General features: G+C 44.3%; 2 protein-coding genes across 2 annotated transcripts; one reads left to right on the forward strand and one right to left on the reverse strand.

Annotated features, from left to right (window-relative positions):
• Positions 1-952: 952 nt before the first annotated feature.
• LOC124650569 (histone H2B.1-like) lies at positions 953-1,467 on the forward strand. The gene has a single exon (XM_047190081.1). It carries the CDS (start codon positions 953-955, stop codon positions 1,409-1,411), a length of 459 nt encoding a protein of 152 aa, XP_047046037.1. The 3' UTR covers positions 1,412-1,467.
• Positions 1,468-7,053: 5,586 nt separating this feature from the next.
• LOC124648770 lies at positions 7,054-9,279 on the reverse strand. Its single transcript, XM_047188478.1, has 3 exons — positions 9,114-9,279; positions 8,169-8,953; positions 7,054-7,482 (listed from the first exon to the last, which is right to left on the reverse strand). The coding sequence occupies exons 1-3, from the start codon at positions 9,277-9,279 to the stop codon at positions 7,135-7,137; spliced, it is 1,299 nt and encodes a 432-aa protein (XP_047044434.1). The 3' UTR covers positions 7,054-7,134.
• Positions 9,280-12,858: the final 3,579 nt, after the last annotated feature.

Raw genomic sequence — 12,858 nt, forward strand, 5'->3', positions numbered from 1 at the left:
TGCTACCGTCGGCGTTTGGCTTCGCTATGACCGGCCGACGGCTCCGCTACCATGGCATGGTGGTGGTGCTCCATGCGGCGGCCTGCTCTGCTACCATGGCACGGCGGCTGTGCTACGAGTCCTCCGACGAGGTCTCCGGCGAGTCTTCGACGAGATCGATTTTGCTACAATAGCAAAAAAAAAAAGCTGCTACAATTTTTGTGTTTTTTTGCTACTTTAGCATATTCGTTTTGCTACCATGTCTCCGGTGAGGTTTCCGGTGAGTTCCCGAGTGACATCTCCGGCGAGTTTTTTTTGCGAGCTCTCCGATGAGGTCGGTGTTGCTACAATACCAAATTTTTTTTTTCTACAATAGTACAACATTTTTACTACATCATCTCCGACGAGGTCTCCGGCGAGTCTCCGACGAGATCTGTGTGTATTTTGGGGTGAACCGTGTTTTGCTACAATTATGTTGATTTTGCTACAAATAAACCGTTTTTTGCTACTTTGGTACATTATGGTAGCAAAAGTGGGACTGAGGTATACTATAACACGTGTCATGATCTGGACGGTCCAATCGAGCTAATCCAACGGCTGTCCACCTGGGGGATTAGAAGGACGCTCAGCGTGACCCTATTCTCGTTTTCGAAATATATAGCCGCTAAATGGAAAACCGAACACACGCTCCCTCTGCTCTCCATACCGCTTACGCGCCCAAACTTTTCTTGCCACTCCAGCGCTCCGCGCCGAGACTCATCCAGACCGTCCATACCGAACAGCGCCCGGGCATCCAACCGTTGCGGAGGACTGATCCAGGGCACCGACCCATGCACCAATCAGAGCCCACCTCTGTCCCTCTATAAACACACCCTGCTCCTTCTTCCCTCACATCGCATCCCAAGTTCCTCCGCCGCCGCCAGCACTCCCTGCCCTCCAGCGAACCACCACCTACCAACCTCCAGCAGCAGCGATGGCCCCCAAGGCGGAGAAGAAGCCGGCGGCCAAGAAGCCCGTAGAGGAGGAGCCGGCGGCGGAGCCGGCCGCGAAGGCCCCTGCCACGAAGAAGCCCAAGGCCGGGAAGAGCCTTCCGGCGGGGAAAACCGCCTCCAAGGAGGGCGGCGACAAGAAGGGCAAGAAGAAGGCCAAGAAGAGCGTGGAGACCTACAAGATCTACATCTTCAAGGTGCTCAAGCAGGTCCACCCCGACATCGGCATCTCCTCCAAGGCCATGTCCATCATGAACTCCTTCATCAACGACATCTTCGAGAAACTTGCCGGCGAGGCCGCCAAGCTCGCCCGCTACAACAAGAAGCCCACCATCACCTCCCGGGAGATCCAGACCTCCGTCCGCCTCGTCCTCCCCGGCGAGCTCGCAAAGCACGCCGTCTCTGAGGGCACCAAGGCCGTCACCAAGTTCACCTCATCTTAGATCTGCTTCGTTTGCTGTTCTTAGCAACTGTAGTGGCCGGTGGTAGTTAGATCTGTTTATCTAGTAGTAGTCTTATTGCTGAATGGAAGCTGGTGGTCGTTGTTAGTATTGTCATGTGGCTGATGAGAAGTGAAATAGTAATGATGTGTTGTTTCTTGTGGGAAACCTTGGATCCTGATTAATTCACTCCTGTGCTGCAATGTCTGACAATATGAGTGATCTCTGATATGCCATGCTAACTGCTAGTGTTGAATGGAAATTTGTGAATGTTAGTTGACATGTGACTGATCTGAAATATTGATGATGTGCTTTCTTTTGGGAAACCTTTGTCCTGAATAACTTACTATGATTTTCTATGTCCAATTATTCGGTTGATCTCTGATATGCCCTGCTAATTGATGTTATGTTTTTGGTAGTATATGATTTTGCCTTTTGGGATTTGGAAAGATGTCAAGTTTCCAATTGCTTGGATTAGTAACCTGTGGCTATTGACTGCACTCTTTCTCAGCTGCAGAAACCAGTTTCGTTTTCCAAGAATTCAGCATTGCCTTGAAAATGTGTGGTGTGGTCTTGGCACTGAACGTCTATAGCTTGTGGAACTCATTCTACTCTGTAGTCACTGCAGCAATCCAGAGATCGTTGTACTTCATGAATGTTGGGTGAGTATTTGATTTAGGTATTTTCCTGAACAGAACTGTCCTCCAAATCTGCAATGCACATGCATCATTATTTGGCATAAACACATATTCTGTGCTATTTTTTCTTTGACAGAAGAAGTCAAATAATACTATTGTTTTGCTGATTGCAATAACAGCACTAGCCTTTTTTTTGAAGCTTTAGTGTCAAACTTCTTTCACATCTGTTGTTCCCTTCAGATGCAATAAAAACAACAAGCATATTGCCCAATATTAACTAGAAAGAGCGTTGGAAGTTGGATGAGTATAAGGCTTCAGTGTGGTCTTCTCACTGCTTTGTCGGGCTGCAAAATAGGTAAGATGTAAAGATGGTGCTGGTGATGGATTTAACACCTATGGCTTCTGGAACTCACTCTGTTCTGTAGATACTGCAATTCAAATATTGTTGAACTTCATTAGCGGCTGGTGAGTGCCTCATTTATCCTTTTCAAGTTTTGCTAAACTGAACAACCCTGCCCTCTAGTGCACACACTTCATTACTTGGCCATAAAAAAAATACTGGGTGCTAAAATTTCTGTCTGGCAGCACAAACTGAGTAGCACTTCTGTTGGACCTAGCCTTCAATGTCCCTGACTTGTTATTCGACATCGGTTTGACTTAAGAGGGAAATGGACAAGAAAAATAGCATAGTTCCAATTATTAACTACATGAATTGTTAGAACTTGGAATCTTGGATGCATATAATGCTTCAGTTTACCTTCATTAGTGGCCAGATCTGACAATATGTGAATATTTTATTTTATTTCTTTGCATTTCGATATTTGGATCATATTGCTGCCCATAGAATTGCCTTTTTCCTTGGGTACAGCATGTCAATTATGCCAGAGATTTTTTTTCCTGCTCCTCTACTCTCTCTATGTCCGTCAAAACTAATCTAAACCTAACACATTAATCTTCCATACTTTGTTCATGTATTTAGTCTTGATGTGATTGTCCACATTATTGGCTGAGTAATCATGCATAATGTTGGCAATATATATTTTGCAGGGAAGCATAGTGCTAGTATATGTTGCTTCATTTTTCAGGATGATATATTCATTGTTTCCTTACAGTGTTTCGGTGCTGCACTCTCCTCAAAAGTAAGCTGTTTCGATGCTACACATTATAATTGTTCTAACTTTTGTAACTTATACCATCTGTTCAGATTCTTAGAGATAGCATAGAAACTAAATCGACTTCTAAAACTGATTGTACTAAGCTGTTCTCATTCATTTTTGACCGAGTTCCCATTTTCCATCAATTTATTTTGTGGGGGAAGTTTGCTTTAGGCACAGTTATATCTTCGCAAAGTGGCATCAAAACATTCAGCTGTTTATATCTTTGGGCGAGTAAGAAAACTGCAGGAGCCAGTGTTAGGTACTCTTATACATTCCAGGATCGAACATATGCCATAATCTACTGTTTATTTTCCTGTTGAGTTCTGGTTACTGCAATCCACAGAGTACGTAGGTAATTGATTATTAAAAGTCTGTCCACAATCAAGGGAAGAGTAGGATACCATACCTGATAAATAGCACCATGGATTTACCTCAACTGAAGGCCCTAAGGTGGGCCCCGCTTGATAAGAAAAGCAAAAAAGATGACTTCTTCAAGTGCTAAAGTATATATATGTCATTTTGTTAATGAGAACACTGCAAGATGTTCAAGATTTGATCCCTTATAACCCAAAGTCCCTAGAAAGTCCTTGACCATGTCGGTATTCTCCCACTCTTCGTGACATCTTATTTTGTTTCTACTTTTGCCTTCTGGTGTTGAAATGAATGGTGGAGCTTCTGCCCTTGGTTCTGATTATTTATTCATTCATCCACTTTATTTTCTTGCTCAGAGCTCTTGTTTTTGCTGTGCTATGGCTAGGCAGAACAAGACAATAATGACTGAAACACAAAGGACACATGATGGTTCTTTTGACTACAACATTGTAGCTTTATTTGATATAGTAGCAAACAGCTGCAGTTACTTAAGTTCTTGTAGAAAAGAGAAAGGCACGGGTTCTAGAGCGAATGTGGAGGTGTTGCAGTGGTTGCTGGATCTGTCCAAGTAGTTGCCATGCTCTGTGGCTTTTGTATCTCAAGCTGCAAATGTGGTTACTGTATGCAAGATCTTCTTGTCAAGACCTCCGTTCTCCCTAGACACTCCACACATCTATATAAGACATCCAGGAATGTTACCTTGGGAACATGCTTGTCATCAAAACTGTCTTGTAATGTTTAAGGATCACCCAAAAATCATCCTTTTTTTAAGAAGCACAAAAATCATCGCTGGTCATCCTCAGAAGATATACAGGTTCATTTTTCCACAAAAGAGCATTCGGATGCTCACAAAACTTAGAGGTATTTTTTTGCACATATAGTCGTGCAAATTTAACTGCTCTGCGCCAAAAATCGAGCATTGAGGTTAGACTGTAGTAAGCCACGAATCATGTTTGCAGCTACGGAACATTGATTCATCAACGGAAAGAAACAGACACTTAGAAGGACTGAATTTAGACAGAGAATGTGTGACTCACCCCAAGATCTTCTGTCTTGTCCTCTCCATTGCCTTGGCTTCTGAAGCTGTCTAGCTAGATTATAATTACCTCTATACATATCTTTCCCCAGTATGCTCAGTTGACCCGTTTTTTAAAAAGTATGCTCAGCTGCTGTATCATCGCTTGGTTTGCAATATGCCGCATCTCGGCCTCCTCGACTATGATACGAACTGGAAGAAGCAGCCATTGCAGGGTCTGTTGAACAAGAAAGATATGGAACAATTTGTTACTTCACCCTTAATTGCAGTGAGAACTGAGGATTACTTCCATTTTAGGAAAAATCTCCTTGCAAGACTGTCCAACTTTGTGCTGCGTGACTTATTCGCTGAAGGGCAAAGCTGGTATACAGACTATGAACTACATAAAGAACAGCTACAGAGTGAATTTTAGCTGTACTAAGTTTGGTTTTTATGGAACAGACAAATAGGATTTGAAGTCACTTTAGACGATTGTATGCTAGTATAACGCCAGTGATGAAGAAATAGCCCCTTTTCACAGTGATAAATACATTTTCCCCTTCGTTGTATTTTCCTTTGTTTCCTGGGTTTTTCTGTAAGAACAAAGTATCAATGAATCTGTTTTCTTCTCGCAAAAAAAAAAACGTTGTTGCATGCACTCAAGTGGATAAAGTTAAATAATACTAGGTCATGCTGCAATCAGGGGCAACAGTATTGGACATATCACTCTCGATGTGTTCTGTTTTAATTTCGGCAAAGAGCACTGCCTCCTCTCTTCAGACATCTCTCGACATATTGGTTCAAAATAATTTCATTGAAATTTTAGACAGTCTAATAGACCATGTTTACATGCTAGACCTCCTGACGATAATCTAGACCAGAACCTGTACGCCTAGCTAAGCTAGCCTTGTAGAGTTTTTTTTTGTTTTTTCTCTGAACTTCTTTGTAGCCTTGCTACACCGTGTATGCTCCCATCTTCTCGACGGCTTCTTCTAATATGTAATGATGCATGCTTTGGCATGTGCTCGAGAAAAAAAATAGACCATGTTTGATTTGTAAGACCGAAAACTTCAAAGCATGTCCTCGTTTGATAACTCTTCACATTTGATCTTAGTTATGTGTTACCATTCAAGAAGACCTTAGTGGGAGAGCCAACCGCTGGTCGGATGGTTAGGTGGTTGGTGTACCCCTATGGGTAACCGGCACTTGCAGGACTGAAAGCAGTTAAATAATTTGGAAGACAAAGTTCTGGGAATTGATAAGAAGCTGCATAAATGAATTAGCTAGTTACTGCAATACCCATAGTCCTAAAACAGAGGATATCAGAAATATGCACTTAGTTAAGGTCAACATAAACGTAGGAAGTGCATTACATTACTAAATTAGATTAGCCCATACGAAATTAGGTGGATAAGGGGAAATTGCGCCAGGATGTGCTGGACAGTGTCCTCTTCCTGCAGACCGGCCTGTTGTCTTGTAACCCATGCCTGAATCTACGATCAGAAGTGCACAAACGGTGTTGCCAGGCAAGAGCCAAGCGAAAATCTTTCGCCTTCAGTGCCGCATGGCAAATCCAGATTTGATTTGCCGGCGCGAAGCGAATTTTCCCTTGACATAGCACACATCGTAGACTGAACTTGATGAATATTTCCTTGTCCTTGAACAGCGCCAGATGGATCGATCCTCCACCAGTGGGTTACACTCCACATTCTGCAACGCGATCCAGAGCTGATTACACTGCAGTGCCTCTTCGTGCCTCTTCCGCGGATGCAAGTTCAGCAACATCCCGCAGCCACAGATTGTCCTGAAACACTTGTGGCATTTCTCCATCTTGTGCTCACCTTTACCACGATCAGACAATGTCAGTCGCCATTCGCCCCCCAATCCACCGGTCCTTCCAAAACCAAACTTTTGCTCCCTTGCCCATGATTATAATGACAAGGCTGTCAAACACCGAGGCAGCCATGGTATCTTTTAGCAAAAAATCAGAGACGTCAACCATGACACACCAAGCTTAAGCGTGGCAAGCATGCCTGCAAAACAAAACAGACTTGTGGCATCTGCCAGCATGCTCCCTGATGGGCTTCTGTGTAAATCCAACAGTTGAAACCGCTCTTGCCTTTTTTTCGTAGATTTCATATGTGTACTCATCCCTATAACCATCGATATTTTCCTTCCATAAGAACTTCAGCATCTTGAGCACCAACGTAACAATGCAATTGTAAAACTAATCAACAAAGATTAATAAGTGGATCAAAATTAGATGGTTACTCGAGCAGAAATTAACCGTCAAGAGCAAAGACAAATAACATCTAGGATAAAGCTCATGGCTTATATTCATGGTGATACTGAATGGTCAATCTCAAGTCTCAACATGTAAAGCACTCAAAGTCTCTTGCCAGCTAGACCTAGGTACTGATCGGTTACACTCACCAGATGCAGTAGTCAACTAGCACATAATGCATTCACGCCATCCAAAACTAAAGTAGCAATTCAGCACTTCAACAGAAGCATGACTCTGAGATGAAAGACACCACACCAAGATCAACCGTCTAAAAAACGGAAACAAGCTCTCCACAACATCCCCTTGCACATTTGCCACCAACTCTGTCTTTTCTTCCGTTTCTTGTAGATCTCAGAGTGAGCACCTATTCTCAAGATACAGTGTCTCGCAGCTGCTAATCCTGCTTCTAAAGTAGTGATTTTTGTCTGAAGAGAGTTAATCTCATCGTCAAGTAAGAAGGCATTCATCTCCGCGAATTTTACGTTGTCATCATCAATCAAAGCTTCTTTGAATGATCGCAGTGCTGTGAAAAGGACAGGAGATGCCTCTTCTTTACCCACACGACCATTATCACCAACACTTTCGCCAGTAACTTCAGTTTCTGAATCCTGCTGTGACATAAAAGAGAACTCATGACTGTAAATAATAATGCAAGGTGTTTCATGCAAAAATTTGTGCAAGGCAATAGATTCTAATAATACCGATCAACTTATCTATTTCTTACAACTGCCATCCAATAGTGGTTAGCACTAATATTAGGTAAGTGTAAAGAGCTTTTTACTGAAAAAAAGATTTCCATTCTTAAATATCCACAATGCCAATTATATCACCATGCAATCAAATGATGTGCACAAAGTTTCTTAGTGAACAAAGATTCCAGCCTCAAATATTTGCAATGCAGCACAATATGTGCAGAGACACTGGTGCCAAATTGAAACATTGGATCCTTATACTATTATACAACCTAGAACTGGATTCCTCTACTCTAATTATAGACTCGGACATGTTACTGCATATGCCATCAGAATATGTACACAAACCCTGATGCGAAAATTGAAAAACTGGACCATCATACTAGTACTAGTATACACCTTAGAACTGAACTCCTCTACTATAGTTATAGAGTCCGACATGTTACTGCATCAAAACCTGAAAGCCTATAGCTGATTTTTCACGGCAATGCAATAATCCAATGCTCACAAGTAACACTACTTCATAGTTCATACAGAAGTCCAGAGAGACCGAACATATGAACAAACTTTCCCATAAGCTTCGGACATAACAACGGACTCACCTTGCTGTGTATCAAAGAAGGAGGCCAGGCCATGATGTACGGATCGAAACAGTAAGAACAAGATGTTGTCTTAAAGAGGAAGTTCACCTCTGCTGTTTCGAGGCAGACGGAGAGAAACCAGCAAGATTGCGGATCTCCGCCGTGGACAACAGATAGGTACACAAAGCCATCGATAACTATTATAAGCTGCAATCCAACATCAGCAATATCCTCCGTTGAACGCTTGGTGATCTCCTTAACACTTGTGTGCAACGGAAACGTCTTGTGCAGCATAAATCTCTGGACACCGTCAGTGTCGGCTGTCCAGAGCCAAACAAAAAGCTTGCATTCCTGTACATGTACCATACAGAGATCCCCATCCTTGGTCTGACCAATATTGAAATTTGAGTTGGAATCTGACCATCCCAAGGGCGGCGGCGGCAGATACACTAGGGAGAACTGAAAGGTAGAAGTGTTGAGCGCAAGAATGCAGTCTTGATACAGCCAACAGACGAAACCATTGACAACAATACTAATCGTGTACCTGTCGCCCTCAAGCAGCGGCGACCCGGGCTCCGGGAAGACCCGCCATTCCATGGCGTGAGACGAGAAGACGGCCACGCGGTCGTTATGGACGCAGACGACACGTGATGGCTTCTGGTCCTCTCGGTCGGCAGGGAGCGTGTGGAACTCAAGAAAGTCATGGACGCCGGCGTGGGACTCCTTGGGGTAGATTTGCAGGGCCTGCGTGTGGACGTTGTACCAGACACTCTGCTCGGTGTTCCGGTTGACCAAGAGGACGTACCCTCGGAATCGATTATCCACTCGGAGGAGCTGAGTAAATTAAATGGCTGTGTTGTTCGAAGCGGCGCGGTGTGCGGCCGGGGTATTCAATTCAGGCGCGGGCCCCCCGCGCATCCTCATCCGCCGCGCGTGAGCACGGTTGGTGGACCGGAGTCAAAGCACCTTCCAGCGAAGAAGCGAGGCGCGCGACGGCCGAAACGAGGACGTACCGTATGTGCAGGCATGTGATCGATGAGATGGAGATGCCGCGCCAGGCGCCAGCCAGCTGTACCGTGTTCCGTCGTTTTTCTTTTCTTTCCTCCTCTCGCGCGCACACGCGCACGTGCATGGAAGGATCTTTTCGTACGTGCCAAGGAAACAAGCTCCTTTCCTTCACCACGTACTAGTGTAATTCCGTCGGTTCGCTCTGATCTTTTCCTTGTTAATTCATCCGATCGATCACCTCCGGCCGGCCGGGTTGTTTCGTCACCTGCTCTCTCTCTCGCCCCGTATTTAGAACCAGGCATGCTTCTCTTTCTCTAGCGCGCAGGCGCAGCGGAGCAAAGGAAAGATTCGAATTATTATCAAGTCTCACTCCATTCGTTGACCACACGCGCACCTTTTTCTTTACTTTCTTTTTTGGATCGACCAACTTTCCTTGGCTCACGATTAGAATAATTAATACATATCTCTTTTTCTTTTCTCTACTACCTAGCTTCTTTCATTTTTGGTCCACGCATCTACACTACCAACATCGCTGCCGCGGATCCATCTCTATTGGTGCAGCCAAATTAATACTACTGTACTACTCACATGCACGGATGGACCTAGCTTGTTGCTGCATACGCGTTAAGTGCTTACAAATTCGTTTTCCTTTGAAAGGAAAGAAATAAGCATCGAATTATTATCAAGTCTCACTCCTTTCGTTGACCGCACGCGCACGCGGATTAAACAAAGCGCGCACCTTCTTTTGTGGATCCACCGAATTTCCTTCGCTCACGATTAATTACTAAGTCGTACCTCCTTTTCTTCTCTCATTTTCGAATTTTGATCCATGCATCTACACTACACATCGCTACCTATAGCTGCTGCTTACTAGTACTACATGGGGATCCCATCCAAGCGTGGTCATTCTGTTCATTTTGACCTGGTACGGTCACCACTACGTACCGGCCGGAGACATCTCTCGCACGCACACGCACGCACGCCGCCAAACACCCTACTGAGATGCACCAATGGACCGTGTTGGTGCGGACGTACCAAAGTACGCTAGCGACCCCTTAGCTTTTCAATTCCTTTTTCTTGCACTTCTCCGTTCTTTTCTTTTCCTTTCTTTTTAGCTGCGGCCTAGTGAGATGACGCGCGCCAAGATAACAGCTGCCACCATCTGAGGTTCATTCTCTCTATTTCTCCTACCTACCTACTTTCTCCGTGCACAAAAATAGTAACATATGTGACATTAAATCACTACTATATTATTAAACTACTACTTCCTCTGCCAGATTAAGGGTGTTGGAGTGGCCGTTTAACAAAAACCCTCTCGCGCTTCTTCCGCACAATCTGCAGTGCGTCGCCACGGCGTCCTCTTCCCCTCTCTATTATGTTCTAGTATTCCCCCCTCTAGCGCATCGTCCTTCCCTATCGCTACCCCCCGCTGCCGCTCCGTCGCCAGCCACCTAGCCTCGCCACGCTCCTTCCATCTTTCTTCCCCTCGTATCGTCACTTTCCTTCCTCCACGCCAACGAGGAGGGGAGAACTTGAAGAATGGAATCCCCTCTTCTGCGACCACATTGCAAACTGGCGACTTGCCCCCCCCCCCCCTCCGCAGCCACAACCTCGATGGCTCTCCGCCACGAGGATCTCCTCCGCATCCGCATAGGGCTCCTCCACCTCAGCCAAATCCTTTCCACCGCCCTCTTCCCGTCCCCCCTATCAACAACCCTCGACCGGTGGGGCAGGAAAGGAGGCCGTGAACCTCATCCTCTTCTGCACCGCCGCCAGGACAGCCGAAGCCATGTCGTGGAGGATAGCTTTCTTGTCGGCATGAGCATGCAGCGATGCGCGCACTCCCTAGAACTAGCCGGACCGCGTCGCGCGCACGGACCATGGGTGCAATGCGGTATCTGCAAACTTCAGGATTCTTCTTTTATATGTGCTTATAATTTCGGCCAGGTATATATGGTAGCCCGCTTCCGGAGACATCTCTCCGATGCACGCCGCCAAATAGGCAAATTAATAATACAGTTTCCTTTCTTTTCTTTTCTTTTTTAGCTGGCTAGTGAGAAGAAAAGCATGCAGCAGGACGCCGCGATGATAACAACTGGTTCCTTCTATTTCTCCTACCTAGCTATCTAGCTAGCTTTATTTTTTTTCCTTGATCGATTCTTCTTTCATTTCCGAAATACTTTCTCCGTGCATAAAAAAAGATGTCTCAACTTTATAAAAATATACATATAACTAGATGTTGTGTAGATAAATGCACATTTAGACAAAACAAAGACATGTTTTTTGTGTGGATGGAGCCGGGAGTACTCCCTTCATACCGGTTTATAAGCACATTTCGAGATTTGAGAAAAACGTTAACCATTAATTTTGTCAACAAGATATGAAATATTTACTATAAATGTTATACCGTTGAAAACTTCTTTTGCATACGAATCTAATGGTATAATTTTTGAGGAATATACATTATATTTGGTTGACCAAAGTAAAGATCAAAGTTTCTTGAAACACGTAATGGGCCTATAAACCAGTATGGAGGGAGTACAAATTAATACAAGCACATCCATTACCAATCACTTGTACGTACACACACATGTACAGATGTCATCTCTAGCTGCTTGCATGTACTACTACTACCAAGTACGCCAACAGTAATCCATTGCTTACTTAATTAACCAACTCGTACGTACCTGGTTGGAATGCAACAACTAACAAACCAAACCAAATTCAAAACTAAATTATCTCAATATACATCTCGTCATGACCAACAATGCCTTCCCGAGAGCCGTCCACATGGCCATCTTCTCTAATGGTCGCATCTACACCATTTCCCTCATCATCGGTGTGCTGAGAGAGGTGCCAACATACTGCTACAGGCGGCCGCAACTCGTTGTTTGCATCGACGAGTACTTGTCCTTCAGAAACACATGCCTCCACGTGGGAACATATAGAAAGGAAGGTGCCTACGAATTTGAGAAGCTAACTGATTCTGCTTGAAGCTAGGCGATATTTAGGCGGTTGTTTAGGAGCTAATTAATTCCTCCTCCCCGAACAAGTTTGTCTTAGGTCAAACTTTTTCATATCTGAACAACTTTATAGAAAAGAGTAGCAATAAGCGTTTAGTATCAATAAATGTTGCTAGTTTCTTATATATAAAGTTGGTTATTTTTTTTAAAAAAATGACTTAGAAAAAAACAAAAGTACACTTATTCGCGGACCTAGCGAGTACTTTGCTTGTGAGCTAGCTAGCGGTGTTCCATCAGGAAAGAACGTCTTCCCGATGGGGACCATAGGAGATGTAGATGAACATTATTCCTCATGTGCCACCGCTGTCAATTGGCCTAGATGACCGCCACGCCAAAAGGTCGTGAGCCCAGGTGCACATGAAATGATAGGTAGTACATTTAAAATAATAATATTTATTAAAATACCATCCATACGTGATAAGTGACCTAAGCCCAATACTCGAAGGTGGAAGGGGGGCATATATGCTTGGTCTTGGTGGTGGTCATATCCTAGAGCATAGTTCCCTCGCTGACACGTGTACAAGTTGGTGTGTGGCACATGTCTATGTCACCCACCGGCTTGGGATGTGTTCCATCCGTTCTGAAATAAGTGGACATTTAGCCACAAACTTTGTCCATAAAAGAGTGTACTTTTATGTTTTCAATGCACTTTAAAGTGGCAAAAAATGCTCTCTCTCATC

This window comes from Lolium rigidum, chromosome 4, assembly GCF_022539505.1.
Source record: "Lolium rigidum isolate FL_2022 chromosome 4, APGP_CSIRO_Lrig_0.1, whole genome shotgun sequence".
Classification (NCBI taxonomy): domain Eukaryota; kingdom Viridiplantae; phylum Streptophyta; class Magnoliopsida; order Poales; family Poaceae; genus Lolium; species Lolium rigidum.

Coding starts and splice junctions, on each gene's coding strand:
- LOC124650569 (XM_047190081.1), top strand. CDS start 953: ATGGCCCCCAAGGCGGAGAAGAAGCCGGCGGCCAAGAAGCCCGTAGAG.
- LOC124648770 (XM_047188478.1), bottom strand. CDS start 9,279: ATGCACGTGCGCGTGTGCGCGCGAGAGGAGGAAAGAAAAGAAAAACGA. Junction 8,954..9,113: donor CCTCGCTTCTTCGCTGGAAG/GTGCTTTGACTC, acceptor ATCGATTCCGAG/GGTACGTCCTCTTGGTCAAC. Junction 7,483..8,168: donor CTTCTTTGATACACAGCAAG/GTGAGTCCGTTG, acceptor ATGTCACAGCAG/GATTCAGAAACTGAAGTTAC.